The sequence below is a fragment of the Cydia strobilella genome, chromosome 16 (assembly GCF_947568885.1).
Source record: "Cydia strobilella chromosome 16, ilCydStro3.1, whole genome shotgun sequence".
NCBI lineage: Eukaryota > Metazoa > Arthropoda > Insecta > Lepidoptera > Tortricidae > Cydia > Cydia strobilella.
Genome location: NC_086056.1, coordinates 12,943,504 through 12,969,321, shown reverse-complemented (window position 1 = coordinate 12,969,321; position 25,818 = coordinate 12,943,504). Strand labels below are relative to the sequence as shown.

At 39.3% G+C, this 25,818-nt stretch overlaps 2 protein-coding genes across 2 annotated transcripts; one reads left to right on the top strand and one right to left on the bottom strand.

Moving 5' to 3' along the window:
* Nucleotides 1-674: 674 nt before the first annotated feature.
* Nucleotides 675-3,442, bottom strand: LOC134748545 (homeobox protein MSX-1-like). Its single transcript, XM_063683334.1, has 3 exons — nucleotides 2,951-3,442; nucleotides 1,918-2,084; nucleotides 675-932 (listed from the first exon to the last, which is right to left on the bottom strand). The coding sequence occupies exons 1-3, from the start codon at nucleotides 3,087-3,089 to the stop codon at nucleotides 675-677; spliced, it is 564 nt and encodes a 187-aa protein (XP_063539404.1). The 5' UTR covers nucleotides 3,090-3,442.
* A 2,770-nt stretch (nucleotides 3,443-6,212) lies between these two features.
* Nucleotides 6,213-23,628, top strand: LOC134748434 (aldo-keto reductase family 1 member A1). Its single transcript, XM_063683218.1, has 7 exons — nucleotides 6,213-6,371; nucleotides 10,162-10,342; nucleotides 10,963-11,150; nucleotides 20,015-20,125; nucleotides 20,875-21,002; nucleotides 22,845-22,995; nucleotides 23,368-23,628. The coding sequence occupies exons 1-7, from the start codon at nucleotides 6,300-6,302 to the stop codon at nucleotides 23,509-23,511; spliced, it is 975 nt and encodes a 324-aa protein (XP_063539288.1). The 5' UTR covers nucleotides 6,213-6,299; the 3' UTR covers nucleotides 23,512-23,628.
* Nucleotides 23,629-25,818: the final 2,190 nt, after the last annotated feature.

Sequence of the window (25,818 nt, the reverse complement as noted above, 5' to 3'; positions counted from 1 at the left end):
GGAGGACTCGTGCGAAATCGCCTTCTCTTACAAACGTAGATATTAGCATTATTGAAAATATTTTGACACAATTTGTTGTATATCAACCACAGCTATGCCCCTGCGTTTGATTTTTTCGAATTTTTAATTATTATAAAAGTTAGGAGCATTTAAAAATTTGTATGAAATCTCCGCTCCTAATCTTTACAATAATAAAAAAATCTAAGAAAGTCAAACGTAGGGGCATAGCTATGGCTAATATACTTACATCAAGTTATGCAAAAATAATTATTTTGCATAATGTCAATATCCAGAAAGGGAAATGGGGACTACGTTTGTACGGAGAAGCGGCCGTCCCCTTTCCTCTTACCAGTATTACCTACACACCAATCTCTTGACACGCTGCATAGGTTTCAGGATTCGGTAGACAACCAGGAACTCTTATAGTTTCGCCATGTCCGTCGTCTGCTTTTCTATCCGTCTCAAGCCTAGCTCAGTGACGGTGGGGATGAGTTTTTTTTTCGCTTCAAGCCTAATACAATAACTTCAAGACAAACGCAGGTCATTTTTAGTACAGTGAGTATTTTCGGAAATAACCGCTCCTATAATCCAAAACAACCCGACTTATCTCATTAAAGGCCTGTTTTCCCCTGAAAATACTGTTTTGAAAAAACTGTAAATTCGCGCTAGCTATACTAATCAACCGTTTCAATATCTACAGGAGAATGCTCGTCAGCAGAATCTCGACTTTCCTCGCTTTGCTCAAATGTAGTTTCAACATCTATAGAACTAATTTGTCTTGTATAATCCTGAGTAGTGTTAGACATTTCATGAGTCCACGTGTGGGTCACTGGTAGTCTCGAAGGTGGTAACGCTACGGCGCGGGGCGGGGCGATATTGGTGCATTTCTCTCGGCGCTCCCGCGCTCGGCGATTTTGAAACCAGATTTTTATCTGCAACAAAGTTTTACACATTATAGCTGTGTTTAATGGCGTATTGTTAACTCACTTACGGTATTTATTAAATTAAAATGTTGGCATTATTTTCTTACTTTCTGCTTAAAATATGGAAATATAAGTATCGTTTTATTTTAAGTCGTTACCGTAAGTAAATCGGTAACTTGGATTTCTCACAGTTAAGTACCGGTTTAAGTTCAAGTTAAGAAAGGCTGGTGATGTGTTCATGTTCATGCTCATAATGCTCATAGTCATGTTTTTGTCTTGTCTTGTCTCTTTTGTTCTTGTGTTCCCGTGTCTTGGGTCTTGTTTTGTTCTGTTCTGTTCTCTAGTATGGCTTGTGACGCCAATATTAAACATTTGCATCTATCGCACTAGTATGGTAATATGTGACGCTAATATCAAACAGTTGCATCTGTCGCAGTAATATGGTTTTTTTCGCCTACCCTCCGCAAACCGTCCGATAAGGAACTTTTTTCCAAAAATTGCAATTGATTATAAATTGTCCCACTATTAAGCAAAAGTCTCCTGTACAAAAGTGTGTGGTTCCCACGCTAGTCCAATGCGGAAATCCCCAATTTCACATTGGGTTTTTTAAAGTTGTTGTGAAATGACTGTAATGAGGTATGCAACTTTCGTCACGATGTTTTTTTTTACCAAATATAACTGATATTTCGTACATTGGTAAGTCCAATGACAGTCATTGATACGAGCCTGGGGTTAGACTTCGCACATTTTATCGCTTGCCTACTTATTCAGCAAAGAAGAATAGGTACCAGCTACCAGCGCTTGGTCAAATTGGAAATACGAGCACCTGTCATGAATGTAAATATTGGTTGGTTACTTCGAACCTTCGAATCTAGAGGAAAAACCGAAACTTGGGGGGATTAACAGGATAAATATAACCGCCTGAAGGCATCTTACTCAATTTTTGTGCAGAGTTAACTTGGCCCGACTTTATACACGGATGTATCTAACTTACTCTATCATCTCGCAGCTGTAGAGCTGCAGCTAGGGCTCGCAGCGCCGGCGGTGCTAGGTACGGCGCACGCGCGTAGGCCGCTTCTAGTGCTGCCGCCTGCGCCGCGGTAAAAGGAACGCGTGCGTGTCGCCCCGACCGCCGTTGCCGACACACGTTGTTGACTGCTCCTGTACAATTTAATTTTATCTATTTTAGATTTTTGTCATAAACCAATAACTGTTGTCAATTGTATAGATGTACATACCCTACCACAACTTTACCCCCAACACTAACCTAGCCATTTAGAGTTGGCACTTCGACCATTCAGCATCGGCTCGAATATCATAGCTAGCAACGAGACTCTAGCGACCGAGCTTTAGTATCACGAAGCAACGAGACTAGAATACTAATTACAGTACAGATCTCTGAATGAACTGTATAGCGTAAATACTATAATTAATATAAATACATATAATTTTTGCCATTAATTAGCACAGCAAACTGCCCGCGTGACCCCTAAACTGCTTTCCAGAAACTTCAGTTTAAACAGCGCAGCCATGTGATAACCTCAAATTTGTGATAACAGACTAGAACTAAATCGTGAAATTTAACTAATTATCTTTAACTGGTAAAAAAAAATTAAGGCAATCATATTCATAACTGTCGTAGTTAGGCTATAAGGACATTGTGCTATTCGTATGAAAATCAGTCAACTTTGGCTCCTATGTATTTTCAACAAGTAATATCAGTCAAAAATCGTCACAATTGCACTAGCTATTTAAGTAAATAGTAGTAGAGTAAATTAAACGAGAGATGTGCATTTAGTAGCTAAGTGATAACTAGATAAGCAAAAAAAAAATTGAGGCAGGCTACTTCAGAAACAAGTTATTTGGGGTTACCCAAACACCTCAAGGAAAATTGCAAACGAATATCAGAGTGGGCTAAAAACTGCTGACTGCTTGCAAACGGGTGCTATGATCCGAAATCGTTGCCTAATGCCTATGCACTTTTGAGTCATGAGAAATAAATATAAGTAAATTCTATTAACACTAACGTGGAAGCCGCGGAGGTCGGTACCGCGTGCAGCACAACCAACTCGGAGTCTCCGGCGCCTCGCGACTCGAATCCGCACTCAAAATCCGCTCGATACTGAAATCCGTTCCCCTAGAACTTCGCACAGGAGACACGTCCATCTTTTCACAGACTAAATGGGCCGGCTTTTCGATCCTTCAAATATATACACTGGTTAAGGGAGGTCTCTCCCATGCCCCGCCTTTCAGGGGATGATTTTGATACCCTATATAGATGTTATCAGTGACCGCAGAAAGGGATCACGCCTCGCTGGCTCCAGGAGTGTTGTGACGTAAACTCATTCATACAACAAATTGAATGGTAAACGATACTGTTTGCACACAAAAGAATGTTATTACTTTACTAGCATGTGGGAATTGATTGTAATTTAAATTTTGTTTGCGATTGGTAATACGATACTTGCGTATTAAAATTGCATTAGGGTGTATGCCACTTACAATTATTATTGCAGTATAGAATGAATATCAATTAAAGTAGGTATATGTACATATTAGGTATTAATTAAAGTTTACGTGGCAACGCTGCCAGTGTCATGGGGACGTTTGGGCCGGCTACGGTCCGGGGTGGCACCATAGCCTAAATAGTTTAATTTAGTGGTTAAGATTGACAAAGCCTGTTGCGGATTACATCATTTGTAAGTCGATGACGAAGCCTGTTGCTGATTTGCTTTTGTGTCCACTTGACGAAGCCTGCGTTGCCGATCACGATCTATGCATGGACTTTCTATTTACTGTTTTATTTATTGTGACGTGAAAATAAATGAATGGTTTATTAAAGTTTATATACTTATCTGTTGACGGATCAGTAAATACCCCACTGAAAATAATTCTTCAGTTTCAATCAATGTTCCCATTTGTATCTCCTGTCCCGAAAACGTCGTAGGGACCGATATATGTAACAGCCAGAAATTAAGCTCCATGCAGTAGATAGGTATTTAGCTGCTAGCTTTAACTTTCGGCATTATTCTCTCATCCTTAAGAATCCCCGGAAAGCTCGGCCGAATTTCACCTTCCCATACAAACGGAGTTTCGTTCTCATTTTAAAACTATGCTTTGGATTGTAATGACACTTTGCACATACAATGACGTGGTATATCTAGGTCTGTAATTACTGTAATTAGTTTAAGTATATAGCTCCAGTTTATAAAACAAACGAAATAGAGCAAAAACAAGTTTTGTATGAAAAACTTAAATTCACTGTATTTTTTAACTATGGTATCTGAAGCTACATAAACTAATTACAGACATAGATATAACTTATCCCCTTATCCTATTGTGAGTACAAAGTTTCAGAGCAAACTCGTAACTACGTTTGTATGGAGAACCGAGCTTGCCGGGGACCCTTAAGAGGTTGGTGCTCTGTGGTCATAGTAGGTAATCTAATCTTCAATATTACCTTAGCTGCAAAATTTACTAAGTGGACCTACTAAACTTCTATTAACTGTTAAGATTTCTATCTTCTATTAGTCTTACAGCTCTAAAGAACTTTGGTACATTGCCCAATAGGGTCCAAGAAAACTGATATATAGATTACAAACTAACACAAACATTGTTTTATAATACGCAATCATGCGCAAAACTTGTGGCCTAACATCTAATAAACCGGGGTCTTTAACCGATTATTCACAAGTGATGTAATCACGTTATCTGCTTTTGCTCGCTTGTTCAAGTGCCACATTATTTTATTGTGTTAATCGTAACAAAAGTACGGGCTATTGACAGGGCTGTTGTCCAAGCAACCCTATTGTACTTTAAAGTAGCAAGATGGGTCGAGAGATTGTACTGATAACGTTGAGTTTCAAAATAAAGGCAGATGTTTACTGAATATTCGTTTCATCTCAATCACGGCAAGCGTATCGATTTCCTGTGTGGGAAAAATAGTAATTTATAGGCAATTTGGGTAGACTCTGACCACGCTAATTGCACAAACTTGAGAATGCATCCATATCCCTATAAACTCCATACTTCACGTGGCACTTTGCATGAAAAATAGGGTATTTGACTACCAGTCAAATCAGTTTCTTTTTCGAACTGTCAAAACGATTTTGCTACTATGGAATTTATATGAAACACTAGCATGTGACGTCACAATCGTCAGTGTGTTGTAGAGTCGTCGGACCAGGTCAATAGGGTATTTGACTGTATTTAATATAAATTATTTTACACCGTGCATAAAATAAAGCAGCAGAACATTAATAGAGAAACGTAGACAGCAGTTATTTTTGGACACAATTTCTATTTTAAAACCCGTATAAAACTATAAAGGTAATTACCTTTACGGTTTACGGTTTTAGTCAAATACCCTATTGACCTGGTCCGACGACTCTACAACACACTGACGATTTGTACAACTTATGTCGGTCTGTTTATAATATGTAGGTAGTACCTACTTATTTATAGCAAATGCTTAATTTAAGTATTCCATTGAAATGCAATCGCAAAATGAAAACGGGTCATCCTTTAGGTAGGCGACCAGTGCTATTAAACAGCTTAGGTTTTGTAAGGCTCTCCCTTATGGAAGTTTCTCTACATATAAAGTACTCCACGTTTTCATTGTCCTGTGTATTCAATTCACTAAGTATTCATATTTCTTTATCATTACTATTTTATTGACATTATAAGATTAGAATTAGCTAACTAGCTCGTAATTAAAATGAAAGCATCATTTAACTAATAAGTACACAACAGAATAATGATCGCCAGTTTGGAAGTTGGTAGGTATATGACACATATGGCAAGCTTGTTTGTCTTCAAGCCAATCAAAGCAAGGCAAAGGAAATTCATACAAATAACTATGGATGGTATAGAAAGGATGCCAATCTCTTATGGCAGAATTGTTGCAAAAGTGACCGCTTTCAGCTTTAATTGTTCCTAATCTCTCCGGTGGCGCTAGTTAGGCTCTGGGACATGAGTATAACATAAACCAACAAATAACCCGACCATATTACGTAGGTTGTTTTTGGTAGTATTTCGGTGTATGGTGGCGCCGCCTAATTACTGTTTTTTGATGGACACTTTTCATACATAGAGATTTGGCTCCTTTATATAGTCTCCATGCAAATAACGATAAAACAAATGACAATTCCATATCGTCGATCGTATAAAAATCACCGCACGGCGCCTTGACTTAACAGTAAGAAGCATAATTGTGTGGCATGACCCGTAGCGGACCGGTAAAAACTTAAAAAGTCCCTCACCAAGGCCGCTGCACCGCTACCTCTTACCTCCCACCATTGTGGATCGGTTCACCGGTCGCAGTACACCTATAGCTACGGTTCAAACCAGTACACAGTAAACTTGTGGAACGTAAAAATGGCCCTCCCGGAGTATTTTGAGTTAAGCAATGGTGATCGCATGCCGAGGATCGGCTTCGGAACATGGCAGGTTAGTGTTGTTTTTGTATTATCCTCAGATCGTAGAAAAGCTGAAGGTAGTTTTACGCTTTATTATTTTTTTGGACTTTGCGGAAGTATTTAATATAAAATGTCCTACTTAGTGCAAATTGAAAAACAAAGATAAGAACATAGGTAAGTAATATACGCGTGCAATTTATTTATAATTGTTACATTTTTGTTAAGTAAGTATATCTTCGGATAAATCGGAGCGGCCAAGGTGTTCATAAATAATATCTGTACAAAGCCTTTATTATCAAGACGTTTAAGTGCATGTCCGGATGATGTCCAGGTATTTTTGAGCGCATGTGCAGCTCCGATATATCTGATGGCGTGGCGACTGTATGTTGTTAAATTGTTAACTGGTTATAAGCATACAGTAGACAATAATTATGTATGATAAATGATAATAGTGCATCGTTTCTTGGCCGATTGTTGGCGGCACTTGTATTGATCTAGGTATACAAACTCCTTCACAACATGACCTAAGTGTTCGGGAGCTTTGACATAGGTAACGAACGTTAATCATTTATTTGCTTTTTATTTTTATTCCCTCTTTCGAACCGTCGTGATTAATTTAACTAAAGCATGTAATAATTAAAAATTCCAAGTTATTACAGTCAGCTGCAGAGAAAAAGTAATGTCTGCATAGAAATTTGTATGCAAAGGTGCTAAGCTAATAGTATTGCTGACTGTACATACCTACTTACTTAATGAAGAATTTTTTAAAGTATTCATGGGACTCATGGGAGTTCCTATTAGGATTTTACATATTAAAGATTTGATTAACACAAAACATTGCAGTATTCAATTTATACACGGTGTTTCCTGTAACAGGAGCAATAAATTAAACTGGAGGCTGTACGCTTCAAACTGACCAACATTTGTTCAGCAACTTTTTAAAATTATGAAATTTTTAGATTATACCTTTTTCATACCATAGAGTAACTTATACTAGAGCGGTACTGTCATATTAAATTTTGTAACCCCAGTAAATTCACTGCCATCTATCGACACACTTTAAAACTAAAAATAAATATTTATAAAAATACGATAAAATGTATTTAAATATGGATAAATGATTTTTTTATTTGCATTAATTATTTTTATATGATTTTGACCCATGTTCTTTCACTGGTATGCGTTAAAATTATAAATAACAAACGAAACAGTCAACGCCCTCTATACGAGTGTAGGCCAAAACTAGTGGCGCCATCTGATCGAGAATCAAATTTTCGTGATTTTCGAGGCACGTTTTTTCCTTAGACTGTATCCATCTATTACGGAGTTATATCTATCTTTGTTCATACTAATTAAATATTATTTTCAATGTACGCGGTGTGTTTGACGTTGCTTGTCACCGTTTAAACATAACAAATTTTGCAATACATTGCGTCTTAGAATAAACTTTAAAGTGTAATAAAAATCAAAACAGAAGTTATTTTTAAAAGTTGCTGAACTCATGTTGGTCAGTTTGAGGAGTACAGCCTACAGCTTAATTTATTGCTCCTGCTACATGAAACACCCGGTATATGGAAAATGCTTTGTATATAAAGGTATTGATAGGTATTCAGTATTTTGTATAAAATGGAACTAAAAAATTTCCATACTAAATTGTCGCCATGTTTAAGCATTTTACGTAAAAAAAGTGACAGTTACGTAGAAAGTCGCGCCCTCAATAATTTTCTTGTCGGACTATAAACGCGTGCGAATAAAGAAATAGATAAATAATAATAAGTTTACCAATTAACCGCTATTATATATCAACTTGTTTGTAAAAGAGGCAGACCACCTAATATGTATGCCACTAATTAGTAGAGCATTTAGTTGATTTAGAGAGTTGTAAAGATATCGTGCTGGTATCGGAAATGAGGTCAACAGCGCTAAAGGCAAACCTACTAAAAATTTACCTAAAATATATTTGACTCTGCTACTAGTTTGTTTAGATTATTGTTACTAAATTACGGGAAAATAGATGTATTGATTAGGCACACAGATATTTATAGTATACAAATCTGGACATTTCTAATCTAACCCGAAAATCAATTTTTTAACATGCAGATACGTCTGCGAGCGATACTCCAAATATTATATTAAAGGAAAAAAGAAGCAAGAAGAAGTGTAACTTTTTCCATTTTTTCCTTTAATATAAAATTTGGACTAACCCGAAAATACCTATGTCCCCGGTTATGTCCCCGTCACTGCCAGTACAGTCAGCATACAAAGTAGCGTATCATGCCCCGTGGACATGCCAATCGCTAACGTTACGTAGCGAACGACACGCAACTGTCACTCTCACACTAATATGGAAGAGTGATCTTAGAGACAAAGTGATTCCATAGCGAAGCGCTAGCGATCGTCACCTTGGCTAAAAGCCGCCAGACTACGGGCCAAAAGTAGGTATGTACCTAATCTATTAGTACTAATAGCTTAACAAAAAGAGGCAATAATTGCTCTATATATGTATATATGTGTGGAGCTATTAGGCTGTGACAGATACTTTTGAACGCGTAGTATAGTGAATATATCTCTATTTGGATAAGTATTCCAGGGTGGCAGATACTTTTGTCGTGTTGTTTCATCCGCTCCTAATGATGCTGACTGTACAAGTTTCTATGGATGTGCGAATAACAAAAGACCAAGAGTAGATCTAGGAAAGTATCGTCAACTTCCCCAACATTGCCTACCGTGCCCAACATATTCTGGCTTAAAAAAAACCTTGTTTCTTTACAAATCAGTTAGCTAGTTGTCTTTCTCTAATACCTAATAATGGTCGCGATAATCGCATTATTAGTAAACTGATATAGACAGCTGTTTTGTAAAGAATCACCGTTTCTTTAAGCCAGGCAATGTTGGGTATACGGTAGGCATCGTTGAGGAAGTTGACGGTACATGGACTAAGATGCTAACAAAAGCTAGTATTTGTCAAAAAATATTTATTTCAATGGAACAACTTGGCTAGGAGTGTTTGAGGGTCGAATAAGGACTTCCCCATTATATCTAGTATGGGTTCGCTTTCTGTATGGAACTTTGATGCGCGTCTTGAAGAAAGTTATGAGAGAACGCCACTTGGACTGGCGTAGTTTGGTGGTGGAGTCCTTGATGGCGCAGGGTCTGTTGAGGGTCGTCGTGCAGCGGTATGAGGCGTGCGAGTGCGCGCACTTCAGGCGGCGCTTGAGCGAGGCCTCACTTCCGGAGCAGTCGCCGCTGGAGTGGGACAACCCTCGCGACGTGGACGCGCAGCATTCCTCGAGCGAACACCGATCTTCTGTCTGCTCCAGATCCTGCATTCCATTACATATTCACAATAATTATTCTCTTTCTTGACTGATGGAATATAGTCGAAAATTATCATTTATCTCCAAATAATGCTTTTCGAGGTAGGAGGACATCACTGCACAATATGATTTCTGATATTTTTCAAACAAAAAAATTTCTGAAACGGTTTAATCTGTTTGACATTCATAGAATGGAAAATGACAAATCTTAATGTCTAAAAGGTGACAAATAAGAAGTAGGTAGCATAGGTAGGCAGGTCTATTCAAAGATAATATAACCACTACGTTGTAGGTTTATTATGCATGCAATATTTGGTATATAAAGCCTGACTAGCTGACTAGAAATATTATATGATCATTGTCATGAGGGCGCTGTATGAAAAGTATAGTATGAAAAAATAAATTATAGTGAAATCCCGCAACATGGCGCGTGATCATATATTCCTGGTCAAGCTTTAACCGTCCAACTATGTACTGCACTAAATGCTTAAGTGATTCTTACAGGCCTCCGACGAAGTATTAGAAAAAGCCGTAGATGCAGCCCTAGAAGTAGGGTACCGTCACTTCGACTCTGCGCGAGCTTACGAAAACGAAGCAGCCCTGGGACGTTCCCTGCGGCGGTGGATTGGTGACAACCCTGCAAGGAGAAAGGAGCTTTTCGTTGTCACCAAGTTGCCACCTGGAGGTCAGTTTTAAAACAATTTTCGAGATTTTAAGGCGCTCTACATAGCGTACACTGCGGTATTATGAATATGGACAGGGCCGGATTTCCACCTAGGCCCACAAGGCCCGGCCCTAGACAATTTAACAATGGTTTTAAGATGAAGAAGCCCCCCCCCCCCTAAATTCTAAGTACCATACCAAATAAGTGCCTAGGGGCCCTAGGTCAGGTCTCTAAATCCGGCCTAAATATGGAGCACAGAACGATATTATGAATAGAGCGAAGTGAGCTCTTAATTAGGGCAGGAGTGAGCAATTACTTTTTTCAGACAATATTTTTAATTGGTATTTTTAACGGGTGTTCATAACATAAAATTTGGCAAAGACGTAGTTTATATAATACAAATAAGAAACGTAAAATCAGGTAACTTTTGTCCACAACACAACTATGGTCCAAGTTCAAGTTCCAATGAGTAAGTATCTAATATAGAAAAGGCATTAGTATATCGCAACAAAATAAATGTAACGAGTAGGTACAAATCAAAAAGGCTCGTTGATAATCAACGATAGTTACCTAATTTTACGGTAGTACCTAAATAGTTGAACCGAATTTGACCTTTTCTGATCCGCGTCTTTACTTGCCAGGTAATCGCCCCGAGCTAGTACCAGAATACTTCAACGCATCATTAAAAGACCTGGGGCTGGAATACCTGGACCTGTACCTGATGCACACGCCGTTCGCGTTCGAGCACGTGCCGGGAGACCTGCACCCGAAGAACCCTGACGGTTCCATGAGGGTCGACCTCACAACTGATCTCATCGCTGTTTGGAAGGTAAGTGTCTATTAGTATAGTCTAGCGGCTGGACTCTAGCCAAACAATCCAGTCAGTTTACTTTTTAAAATCCACCACAATTAGCTGAACATATTATTTTATCTCAGTTTTATACCGGTTGCATCATCAGCTACTGATTCGGAGTCCAGGATTCGCGATTTACCCTATGATTCCACTTTTTATACGCTGCTCTGCTGCCGCTCTGTGGCTAAGATGAATTATACCTATACCAAGGATTTCTTATTCTAAAGCTACAAGAATCATCAAAAGGGAGATCAGAAAGCCAGTATGAATGTCTCTGATAATCTTAAAACTAAGTAAACTTATAAGTAGCGTCTGTTCGGAAAGAGAAGAGTCGTGGAATGTTTTGGGCCCCATTACATTCCACGACTCTTCTCTTTCCGCACAGACTCTACCTACATTTCATCAGCGGGAGACGGGAAAAGTGTGTCACAACCAAAGAATACTCACTAGTTGCTCACTATTCACAACCAAAGAATATGTCACAACGTAACGTTACTCTTTATTGAAAATGTCACTGTAATCTTTACATTTGCAAAAACAAAGAATACCTGTCAGGTTTTTAATGTCACATATTAACTTCACTTCCACCTCCCATCAAACAAATAAATTTTAATAGTGTAACAAAAAACTTACAAAATGGGTGTGAACTTTACTGAAAAAATCAATGACTCGTACAACTACAATGCGGTTTTCCGCAATCCTGAAGTATACAAGGAGTGCAGCCATCTCAAAACTAAACCAAAAAAGATCTTTAATGCGATCAAGTCTCGCATCCTGACCCAAACACCGCAGAAAGTTAACAATAAACAAAGCATTCAAAACCACGATGAAGAACCGTGGTCGAACGTTCTCAGGTCCTCTCCTTCCTTGAGTAACATTGACAGAAAGAAAAATATATCACAAAGTGATACGTTCAATCCTCCCGAATACGGAGTTGTATGTCCCGTCGCGGGTAGTGAGACTGAGGAGCAGACTCTTGCTAAAATAGAATTAACAGACGCAGTACAAGGATCACTTGACAACAGTACACTTACAGAAGGGGTTGGCGATAAGCCGCACGTTCCTCGAAAGATATTGAATATAGCCAATTTACCGAGGTTTCTGTGTCCTTGCTGCACAGGTGAAGATGCCGTAGAAACAGTGCAAATTCCCAAGGATTCCTACGAAAGCATTGATATATCTAAAAAGTCTAATGTTACGTTGCCACCTTTTGATACAGATGCATCCCTATTGAGTATTGTGACTTACACACCAAGGCGCATACGGCTTATAAACAAATCAAAAATATGTATGAATACCGTTAAAAATGTTATTCGTAACACGTGGGAATACTTATAACAATGCTCTGCGGAATTTATTATCATCCAAAAAACCTCCTGCCATTCAAGTGAAATAATTCTGGAGTCCCAGTTAGATCTCAGGTTATCCTACCAGCGCGTTGCAGCACATGGAAACTGCGGAATCAGGTAATTAGAATAATATAATTGTTTTGTTTTGTAATTCTACTGGGTAAGTAATGATAATTCATTAATTATCAAAAACGTACTTATATGAACCTATACATATATGCGTGTGGACAAGGTGACAGCTGGAAGGGGGCAGAGGTTTTTTAAATAAATACAATAAATAGGTAGTTTTACTTAGCCTAGCTTTATTATACTTTCTGGCCAGTTTCTCGTGTCGTCTTGGTGCCTAAGTTAGTATTTAATATATTTCTAGTGTGTATTTTAATATTTCTACGTATGTCTAATTTTAGATGGTGATTCCGACGAATGCGAACATTATTAAATTGTGATCAAATATTTTACTTTTTTTTAAATATATTATAATAATGGTAATTGGTTAAAAAACTTTATCAAGTGTAAATAACGCGTGAGGACTATAGTTCTCCGTATTCTTTATACTTATTACAATTTTTAGCATCGGAAACTATATTCATGGACAAATTTAGAGGAACGCGCAAAAAAAAGGTTTAATTACTGGATTACAGCACCTAATATCAGCTGTATATACACACCAGGGACCGGACAACCCTTTCCGCGATAAAACCCTTTCAATGGGCGACACTTAAACACGGCTAACACATTGAAAGACTTTCCCTTTTGAACTGCAAGCCCATTCATACCCCTACCTTTGACTAACCCTTACCGAAAAGCTAACCAAAAATAAGGCTAGCCCTTAATAAGGGTTACCCTTATCTTTAAGCGCTTTTTATAAAGGTTTCCCTTTGCGTCAAAGAGACAGGATTAGTATATATCTACGGTAGTGTATGAAAAGGAAAGAAAATACGTGCCTAGTCAAAGAACGCCGCCGTCGCCGCCGATGATCGCTCGGATTCGAAGTAATGTGTGCTTTATGAACAAGGTAGACGACTTAAATTAGCACGCTTATATGCTAAAAGTGAAGCCCTTTATAAGGCTAACCCTTATAAGCAATATGCAAGGTGTTGGTGAGCGGATGATAAGGGTTTTGTAAGGGTATTTGGGCTACCGATTACTCAAATGTGGTAGCTTTATATAAGGGTTTTTAAAAGCAAAACAAAGGGTTTCGTCAGGCAAAGGGTATGGTGAGTTAAGCCTTATGCAATACCCTTATAAAACCCCGATAAGGGATAGCGGGCCGGTCCCTGATACACACTCGTCGAAAGCCTCTCGGATCAGCGATCCATTGGAGAGGCGCAAGACAAGACGGGGAAGAGCGAGACGAGAAGGGAGCAACATGTACACACTCGTTCTCGACCTGTCTCGGGGTGTCTCGACGAGTGTGTACAGCCGATGCCGGCAAGTAATTTCAAAATTAGTAACTAACCTTTTTTTTGCGTTCGTCTAAATTTGTCCATGGGTGTAGTAGACTTCGATTGTATAGGAGCGGCTTTTCGCGTCGAGCTCGTGTGACTCCCCATGACGCTGATCAGTCTGTCAAGTGCGGATGGTGCAACTGGCACTAAAGTCTGTTGCTGTTAGCAATCTAGAATAAATTTTACTAAAACCATAGCGTATTTCAAACCTCAATTAACCAAGCTTCAACCTACTTTTAAAATCCAGATTGAGACCAAGTCATCTGTCATCTGTCACGAAAGAAAAAATATACTGACATCCGCCACCTTCTGACAACATCAAGTCAAATCCCATGTTTAGGTAACAAAAATATTAAAACAGTAGTTTCAAGTCAACAATGAATCCAACTTACATCAAAGTTAAATTTGGAAATGAGTAGGCAGTGTTCAGAAGTGAAAATTAATGTGTATCGGGTTTGGGAATGCCCTCAACCTATCATGAACAATGTCAACCGCGAGTTATAAGATGTCCTCGATCAGCAAGATGCGGGCCGCGGTCGGCGCCCCGGCGGCCTAAGGCTTGCTCAGAACTATGTCCCAATCCACGTCAATGTCGGTACGAGAAAAAGTCTCGCGACTGGGAGTTTTTCTGTAAGTACATGTGTTGCTGCGGATGGTGCTGCACCAAGAAATGTGTCACATGTTGTAGCCAATGCAAACAATGTTTCCAATGCAAAATATGCAAAAAGAAATCGAAAGGACCAAAAGCGTTTAAAGACAACAAAGGCAAGATAGGCCCGTCCGCCTCCGGCCCCGCAGGCCTATCTCCGCCTGGCGCCGCTGGCCTAGCCCCACCCGACCCCGCAGGCCTAGCCTCGCCCGACCCCGCAGGCCTAGTCCCGCCCACCCCGAGTGCTAGCAACCTACCGACTCCTGCCTCTGCGACACGTATCTCCTCTGCAGGAGCTATAAACGCTGCCAAAGTACAGGCAGGCACTCAGGCAGGACCTCAAAATGTTAGAAAAGATTCTAAGGGAATTCCTGGCTCTACTAGCAAAACGTCCATGACAAATCTTGCAACAACCAAGGCAAAACAAGGAGGATCGGCCCTTGAGGCAAAAGTAGAAAACGCACAGGTCGATGATGATGACGTTAATGTGCAGAAAGAGGGACAATTTAAAAATAGGAAAAACGTTTATTACTTATATCATTGTAAAGTTGAAAGTATGAAGTCAATATGGCCAATGAAAGAACCGAAATCTACCTTTACTAATGCGAGGGGCGTCGTGGAATTAAAATCACGGGAAGATGGTGTGACAAAGCTCCCCGAGATTTTACCGCACTTTCGTGATTACGGCAAGTCATTGCAGTGTTACTATGCGGTAAATGGTCCGTTAGAAATTGAACATTCGAAATGCATTCAAAAGGGTATAAACATTAAGAGCGTTAACTCGCTTCATAGAGGCCGTTTCATAATGCCTGAGAGCGCAACCCCTGGCCCTTCTCAATCTACAAAACCTTCGCACCCACAGCGAAGACCATTTTCATATAGACTATTTTGGCTTTGGGGAAAGAAAAAAAATAACGAAAAAGCAAATGCGTCCAGTTCCTCATTAAAAAGTAGCACCAGAGCTCAGGAAAAGAATTCGCTCAGTGTCAACTGTCCAACCTCGACTAGCCCAGATTACGACAAACTTTACGCTTATCATTTAAAAGCAAATGCATCCAGTTCCTCATTAAAAAGTCGCACCAGAGCTCAAGAAGACAATTCCCTTAATGTAAACTGTCCAACCTCGATCAGCCCTGATTACGACAAACTATACGCTTGTCATTTAAAAGCAAATGCACCCAGTTCCTCATTAAAAAGTCGCACCAGAGCTCAAGAAGACAATTCCCTTAATGTAAACTGTCCAACCTCGACTAGCCCAGATTACGACAAACTTTACGCTTATCATTTAAAAGCAAATGCATCCAGTTCCTCATTAAAAAGTCGCACCAGAGCTCAAGAAGAGAATTCGCTCAGTGTAAGCTGTCCAACCTCGGCTAGCCTAGATTACGACAAACTTTACGCTTATCATTTAAAAGGAAATGCATCCAGTTCCTCATTAAAAAGTCGCACCAGAGCTCAAGAAGAGAATTCGCTCAGTGTAAGCTGTCCAACCTCGACTAGCCCAGATTACGATAAACTTTACGCTTATCATTTAAAAGCAAATGCATCCAGTTCGTCATTAAAAAGTCGCACCAAAGTTCAAGAAGAGAATTCGCTCAGTGTAAGCTGTCCAACCTCGGCTAGCCCAGATTACGACAAACTTTACGCTTATCATTTAAAAGCAAATGCATCCAGTTCCACATTAAAAAGTCGCACCAGAGCTCAAGAAGACAATTCCCTTAATGTAAACTGTCCAACCTCGACTAGCCCAGATTACGACAAACTTTACGCTTATCATTTAAAAGCAAATGCATCCAGTTCCTCATTAAAAAGTCGCACCAGAGCTCAAGAAGAGAATTCGCTCAGTGTAAGCTGTCCAACCTCGGCTAGCCTAGATTACGACAAACTTTACGCTTATCATTTAAAAGGAAATGCATCCAGTTCCTCATTAAAAAGTCGCACCAGAGCTCAAGAAGAGAATTCGCTCAGTGTAAGCTGTCCAACCTCGGCTAGCCCAGATTACGATAAACTTTACGCTTATCATTTAAAAGCAAATGCATCCAGTTCGTCATTAAAAAGTCGCACCAAAGTTCAAGAAGAGAATTCGCTCAGTGTAAGCTGTCCAACCTCGGCTAGCCCAGATTACGACAAACTTTACGCTTATCATTTAAAAGCAAATGCATCCAGTTCCACATTAAAAAGTCGCACCAGAGCTCAAGAAGACAATTCCCTTAATGTAAACTGTCCAACCTCGACTAGCCCAGATTACGACAAACTTTACGCTTATCATTTAAAAGCAAATGCATCCAGTGCCTCATTAAAAAGTCGCACCAGAGCTCAGGAAGGGAAACCGCTCAGTGTAAATTGTCCAACCTCGACTATCCCACATTACGACAAACTTTACGCTTATCATTTAAATCAGACATTATATAAAGATTCTCATCCTGCAAACAAAGAAATACCGTCGATCAAAGATAACACTCGGATTGCGATTCGTCAATCGCGGCGACGCAATAGACGGGCTTTCGATCTCACAACAGCGTTACGGAAACTGAGGAAGAAATCAAGGATATCTCCCGTAATACACGAACCATCTACTACCACCGTCGTAATACACCTATCAGACTTCCAATTTAGTGATAGTTCCACTATGCTAAGGATTCCTACTGCGTCCAACCTGTTGCTAAATAAAGAATTTCAAAAACCATTAATAATCAAAGATTGTGATCCTGATCAATCATAAAAAAATAAAAAATGTAAGTCCCATTACAAAGGCGTATGATTTTGTCCATCCATGTTCCCATTGCTTAAACACCACTATTTCCAACTGACTGCGTAACATAGCTACTCTATACGAGCAATTTATACAATTGCTTTGACACTTCAATTGAAATATTTAATTAATTGATAGGTACCTATATTTTTAATTAAATTTGACTACTTTTAAAATAATGTAACCGGTTTTAACTATAGCTTTCCACGAGCTGTACCGTGCAAACGTAGAAAATGAAACATCTTGCATTATACAGATTAATTAATAAATGATTAATTGATTACCCACATTCCTAATTAATTCTTTATTATTACTGCTTTAGATGTTTAAGTAGTTCTTGTCATATCAGGCTTCATACAGAAAAAGCGAGAGGTTTGCTGCTGAGAGTAATAAATTATTTTCCCCTCACTAGCTCGGAAAGTTGTCTTTTAACCTTCAAAACAAGCGGGGAAAAACGCGTTTTATCCACTAGTGGGGAAAGTAATTTGACCTTGGATGGAGCGTGTTTAAGTAGCTTGACAGATAACAAAACGTAAAACGCTCATGATAATGGTTCGTTCGATATTAATTATCATTAAATAAATGGTTTGAGAATCTAATAAAAAATATCAAATTTAGCTTTATTTAATGATTTTAAGTCATAAACCTTAAAATTCCATAAGAAACGTTTGTTTTTTTATAATGATGTTAAATATAATGCTGAACGCACAAGTTGAGTCGATGCAATTTCAAAACGCATCGTTGACATTTCATACGTCAGAAATGTCAACATTGTCAACAAATTTTTTACTTAAAAACTTTTCTCACCGGACTTCCGGTTCGAGCGCCATCTTGATAGTTAGCATCGTGATTAATTACTTTGTTTTTTGCTTATTAATATTGTTTAAAGTGTAATATCGATAGCTTATTATACAGTAAACTAATGTGGTAGTGTGCAGTGAATGGAGAATTAATTTTGAAGCGCGTTTAACCACCATCTTGGAGTCAACGGCCGGTAGTCCACGTGCTTCTTGTAAAGACTAGCTATCGATTTACAAGAGCTAACAAATCACCGTACACTGTCTTGTACAACCGTAAAATTTTTGTCGTTTGTAAACCTCTCAATACCTTGATACTGGCGAAATAGTCCCACTGGGCTGAAGCCATAATTTTAAAAGAAGAAGAAGAAGAAGAAGAACTTTTCTCACCGACTCCGTAAAAATACACAACTTCCAGAGTTTTCTGTTATAATATCGTAAAAAATGAGTGATTCCAGTGATGAAGATGATCTAATGCCTGTGGATGTTGCACTTTCCTCGCTATAGTGAGGGGAAAAGTTTTGTGTTACACACGGGTGCAAATGTATTTTACTTCTCGTGTGTTGAAGCACTCGCTACGCTCAGGATTCTATTTTAGAACCACTCGCTTCGCTCGTGGTTCAACTATAGAATCCTTTCGCTTGCTCGTGTTTCAATTCTACACTCGCGGGTAAAATACAACTTTGCACCCTTGTATAACAAATAACTATTGATGTATAGGTATACTATCGGCACGAAATATGTATACAGGTTGGAAAAAATTTATGGGCCCTGAATGGAAAGTGCCCTAAACCCTAAAGGAAACATTCTTTTATTTTTAAAAGAACCAACACCCAACACTTCATTCAAAGATTTTTCTTTTTTTCTTCAATTTCGCTTGTCTAAAAATGTTCTTGATTACTAAATATTCATTTGATGGTTATTTTGTACGACAGACGAGTGTAAGACCTCATGTTTCTTGGAGAAATGTTATCATTAACATTAACAGCATAGACTAGTAGAATAAAACAGCGAGTGTTTATTTATGGAATTTTGTGTCGGTTCGATTCCCGGGCGAGACAAGCTAATTTAAAAAAATCTGAATGCTGTTTTGTTTCTTTTTTTAAATAAAAGAATGTTTCCTTTAAGTAAAATGAGCTAACTTAAAGTTTTAAGACACTTTCCCTCCAGAGCCCATAAATTTTTTCCACACTGCATATTAAATTATCAATGGCATGACCACAGAAAAAAGGGCATGACATTTCTCCGTAAGTTGAGAATTAGAACCGACATTGTTTGCATGCGGCGAACTATACCTATAAGTGTGATCGTCGCAATGACCGACCTGGGGGCCTATCCTAGATGACAATCGTATGCAGAAATACGAAACGCTATCTGTCTCTATCGCACTAAAAATGTGGAAGAATGATAGAGAGCTAATAGCGTTTCGGTTCGTTTTAACTCGCGATTTCTTGTGTGGTCCCTCTACGGTTACTGAGTGCCGGCGAGTCGAACCAGTCTAAAATGTGCCATCGAGATGCGTAATAAAGGCGCGTTATCGGAGAGCGCACCTACACTGGTTTTTTGACCGTTGGACTAGTCGGCGCTATCTGGATCTGAATTATTTATTAAAGTATGTACTCTATATTTGTATAGGTATAATACTATTTATACTGTTTTTATTAGCATTGAACATTGAACTCTAACAAAATATTAGTGGTAACTACTGGGAAAAAAATCCCAGTAGTTACCACTGGTAACGAGATGGTGGTAACTAGTGGGAATAACCTGAATAATTCAAAGTGGCAGAGCCATGGGGGTTCGCGAGGAGCTCATTGAGTGTAAAGTATTCAATTGTTTTTCCAGAGCTTGTTAAAACTGAAGGAATCCGGCGCCGTACGACACGTCGGAGTCTCCAATCTGAACGCGGAGCAGCTCGCTAGGATTTGTGCTGTGGAGAAACCGGCTTGCCTGCAGGTTTGTGCCTGATTAATAATATTACCACTTTTTTGTATGTACTTACTAATCCTCTGTCAATCCTGTCTATTTTCATTTGTCCCACCGGGCACAGATGTGAACAGATGCATTTATATGAATCGTTTCCATTTGTCCCCGCCTCATGTATGGCAGTGGTCACGTAGGACGGGTACTAATGAGAATACTCCGTCAATCTGTGCAGCAGGAAGGCATGATTTATCCCTTTCACCAACAACGCCTAAAGTTGTCCACTGTTGCCGTACCACCGATATAATTGACGAACCTTAAGAGGAAAGGCAACGGCCGCTTCTCTATACAAACGAATGGATATTTTACATAATTTGATGTATATTAACCATAGCTATGCCCCTACGTTTGACTGCTTTCGATTTTTTGATAATAGCAAAAATTAGGAGCGAAAAACAGATTTCATATACGCATTTTAAAATGCGCCTAACTTTAATAATTATTATAAAAATAAAAAATAAATAAACGTATACGGGGCATAGCTGTGGTTGATATACAACAAATTGAGTCAAATATTTTCGATAATGTTAATATCCAGAGAGGAAAATGAGGACTACGTTTGTATGAAAAGACGATTTCGCGCGGGTCCTCCACTTTGGTCCTTAATAATTTCACGTTTCTCTCAAATTTTTTTTAAAGAAAAGTTTAATGTTAATTTTGGAGAAGTTTGTAACTTCGACCGTCGAAAAACTGTCAAAAGGGTAACTTATTTGTATTTCCAGGTGGAAGTACACCTGCTGTGCCAGCAGCCGGCGCTGCTAGCCGAAGCCAAGAGGCTCGGCGTACCCGTGGTCGCGTATTCGCCGCTCGGCTCCAAGGGTCTCGCCGACATGCTGGCTGAAAAGACTGGGTAAGTGTGGCCTCCCTCTGGACTGAGAATTGTGATCATTGGATATTCCTCCACGCCATATCGCCATATCACTGGAAATTCCACCTTTGGAGTGTATGATTTTCCTCCGTCGGCGTTTGTCCATCACGCCTCTAGGCTTCTAGGCTCCTTCATTCATTCATTCATTTAACCAATAGAAAATAGTCGAAATTAAACTATCGTGAGATATATTTCAAAACACGACAGTGCACGACGTACAACCGCCGCGGACACTCGTGCCTGAGGAAGGATTCCCGAAGAATCCGAAACATGTCGCCAAAAGCGACTAAAAATAATAGTGAGTGAAACCGTATTGATCTAAATATTTTCAATAGAAAATAGCTGACTAGAACTGCGCTGAGCGAGGACAGGTAAATAAAGAGATTCTATTTTACTAATTAAACCGCTGTGACAATTGTGTATTTTTTTTTTCTTTCACGTGCTTAGTCACAACACATACGTAATCCGCACAAGCATCGCCACAAATATATTCTACATTCTATTGGTTATATTGATTCTATTGGTTCTTAACAAACACATCAGTCCCTCGCTCGAGTCGCTCGCTCTGGTGGAAACGCAGCCTTACAACAGAGCAAAAGTTAGACGAAGTGAAGTCCTTTAATTTATCGGTCCACCTAGTTGGAGACCGGCCTTTACGCTCGCCTTCTGTGTTCCCAACCACTATCAAATTTTCCAGACTTGTGTAACTTCATAACATAACATCATCTCCCTTGTGTAACTTTAAGGAGACTCTGACGATACTTCTATTACTGATTGTATTATTGTGTGTTAGTAGATTAAAGTATAGCACCGTGTTTCGGATGTGCAACAAACAACACCACGTTTATCTGTCTCATCTCATCAGCATTACGTATCGTACTCGTATCGTCAGGGTAACTCTCCTGACCATAACATTATAGCAAATCTATGGTGTACTTCCTTTTTGGCGAAATTTATTTCGCCAAATTTCACTTGGCAACCAACTTTTGGCCAAAGTTTCATTTGGCAAACCAATCGTTGGCATAACCTTACTTCGCAACCATTTCATTTCCCAACCCCATACTTGCGAAATGAAAATGATGTACTAGGTTGGGTTAGGTTAGGTTGGATTATGTAAATTTGCGAAATGAAATTTCGCCCAACTAAAAATATGGGATAAATAGTTTGGGAACTGAAAGTCTGTCAAGTAATTTTCGCCGAAACTTCAGTAAACCTACCTACTCGTAAATTTAAAAGGGAGTGAATTGTTTCTTAAAGGGTGACGTTGAGAGTGTGCTTGGTAACAATATTGTGGTTTTAATTCGTTATAAATGTATTGCTGCTTGCATAAATTACAAAAAACCGGACAAGTCCGGGTCGGACTCGCCCACCGATGGTTTCGTACTTTTTAGTATTTGTTGCTATAGCGGCAACAGAAATACATCATTTTAGACAGTTCGAAGGAAGTTAATAATACGAAATCCAATGCCATTCGACAGTAGTGTATACTAAATAAATTAAACGTTTTTATATTAAGTTTCAATGCCAACGCCAGTTTAGGAAGTAAACTAAGTAGACAATTATAAAAATGAATGTTACATTTTCAGGGTTCCGTACCCAAAAGGTAAAAACAGGACCCTATTACTAAGACTCCGTTGTCCGTCTGTCCGTCCGTCTGTCTGTCACCAGGCTGTATCTCATGAACCGTGATAGCTAGACAGATGAAATTTTCACAGATGATGTATTTCTGTTGCCGCTATAACAAATACTAAAAAGTACGGAACCCTCAGTGGGCGAGTCCGACTCGCACTTGTCCGGTTTTTTATCAAGATATGTTATCAACAGGCGCTCGTATCCCGATCTACTGACGCTGAGGCCAGTGACCCGCGCGGCGGCGGCGCACGGGCGCACTCCCGCGCAGATACTGCTCCGCCACGCGCTGCAGCGCGGCGTCGCCGCCATCCCGAAGAGCACCAACCCGCAGCGGATCAAACAGGTAGTTAACTCCGATGTGTGATATGGAGACGGTAATAACACCCAGACCTACTGACGCTGGGGCCAGTAACTCGGCTCGGTTCTTATCAGCAACATCTTTAACTGACCATTAGTTAACCTTATAACGTTGCAATAAAGCTTACGAATGGGCAGGTACTCCTGCATGTGTATAGATATAGTATATAGAGTCGCCCATACTCAGACCGGCTGACGCTGGAGATGTTAACCAACGATCTATTATTAAATCAGATGGTTGATGACAAGTTTTTTTTTTGCTAATTTCTGTGTGTTTGAAGGTTTGGCTATGTGATTCGTACCTCGTACTATATTATTATAAGCAAAAATTGTTTGACCTTTAACTATTTGTGGACAGAATATATCGGTGTGGGACTTTGAGCTGAGCGCTGCAGAGATGGCAGAACTGAACGCGTTGGACCGCGGCGAGGCGGGACGCATCTGTGACTTCAGCTTCTTCGCGGGCATCGAGAAACATCCCGAGTTCCCCTTCAAGAAGTAGCCTTACCGTTATGAATCGTAAATACTAGGTGATAGGGTTACTATTACTTCGAGCTGAGCACCTCGGAGATGGCGGAACTTAACGCATTAGACCGCGGTCAGGCGGAACGTATTTGTGGCTCCAAGATCGTCTTCAGAGCATCGAGAAACACCTTAAAATATCACTTTTATTACGAGCTGAGAAGAGACTGCCGAGCTTAAATGCGCTAGTCCGCAGTGCTAAGAAACTCCTCGTTCCGCTTAAAGAAGTACCCTTGCCATAATAGTCTGTAAATACTGACCAATAAGGTTACTATTCCCGATTTCGGTAATATGCTGTAGTGTAGTACATTCAGATGCCATGACAAGATGAAGGAAGTTCGAGCAGCGTCAAGAAATAATTCGAGTGCCTCTTCAAAAGCCTCATGTAGTCTACAAATTAGTTGTCGCGATCTGCTGGCCGATAGCGACGCGTCTATGAGAGTTATTGCTTTCTCATTCTAATCTACTGATCTGTCGGTTGTAGACAATAGACACAAATTGTAACGTTTATAGACCGTTTTTTCAATGAGTAAAGAGCGCGTCGATTTTGATGCATGATAAAAATTGTTCGTCATATTTGGTAGTAGGTATCTGGATGTTGACTCTTTTTCAAACAAACGTGATAGAAAAATTACCAATTATTTATAAGAAAAAAAAAATATTGCCTGTTGATAATATATATATATATATATAATTACTTAGTTTATAAATACAACACTACAATGTACCAACAAACAAATAAAAATAATAATACCTAAGGTAGCAAGAACAGTAAGAATATTTTTGAAGACACGTGTTTATACTTAGTTTATAAATAATGTTTTTGACCCTAAGAAATATAAAAAAATATCTGCAAATAGTTTGTTTCCTTTTTATCCATTTGAATTAAATCACAGGCTTGTAATGCCAAATTCCTTCTTCAGCTGTTCAACAACTTTAGAAAACCACGCTACGCACGTTATTCTATCTACGCTTACCGGCGTCCGCTAGACTCGGACCAAGCTATCTCTGCATGGCATTTGTAATCATCATAATTTCAATCTCATCATTCATGTAAATTTATATAAAAAGATTACGTGTAGTCCCTCACTATTCTATTCAAGCCGTGCAGTTATAGACCGCGAGCCAGGCCCAATTTTCGTCAGTCATCGCCTCCCGGGCGAAACTCGTATAGCGGTCTCGTACTCGGTAGCGGCGGCTATGTATGATGAACCCTCGTGAACGTCAGCTGCCGCTCCGTTGGTGGGTTGAGAAATGGCAGCCACCGAAATTCTTTTCACCGCGATGCAACCGGCTGACGATTTGTTTTATTATCAACAGCATCTAAACTATCATCTGATAAAGTATCAAACGGGAGGCGATGACGCCGATGACTCAAAGAATTTTCTTTTTTACATGTTCATGTGACCAGCTGACGGTCTTTCCACTGCGATACAATCGGCTGACGATTTTGTTTATTCACAATAGCATCTAAACTATCATCTGACAAAGTATCAAGCGGGAGGCGATGACAAAATCTGACGTTCACGAGGGTTCATCATACATAGCCGTTAACCACTATACGTGTTTTCGCCCGGGAGGCGATTGGTCATGGAAATTGTTCCTAGCCCGCGGTCTAAAGGCCCAGGCATAAAAATAAAAAATAAAAAATTGGCCACTAAAATATTAACCTATAGTGCAGGGAATAGTTGATTTTGATTTGTTTGAAAATTTTACGAAACAAAAGAAATGCGACTGTTTCAATTAAATACCGTTTTCGGGGTTTTCATTTCATCGAACCGAAGAGGTAATAATACTATAGGTAGGTTGGATTGGGCCTTAGGAGGTTAGACGGTATATGGTCCCGCTGTTACAACAGCAACTACTTACAATGTTTTGCATTCACAATGCTTTCGAATACGTATCGTTCAAAATAGGTACCAGCAGATATATATATATATATATGCATGTATATAGCGTGTGTAATCATAATCATTCACCTCAACACTCAGTGCCATTCCTATAGTATCTTATTGTAGATAGGTATTATATACGGCGATTGGGATAAAGTGACAAACAATTATACTAACTGTACTTACAGTTAGGTTTAGTTTATATAGTTTGTCAAAGGACTGTCTCATTTCAAACATAGACAGAGAGAATCATACTATCTTTGTCTTACGCTAGTACTAGCACCCAAAATAAAAGGATGATTATAGTTTTTTTTGTTCTTAAGTATTTACTGACAAATTGGTTTGACCAACTATATATTAACTCGCTGATTACAGTAGGTTATACATATAGTAGG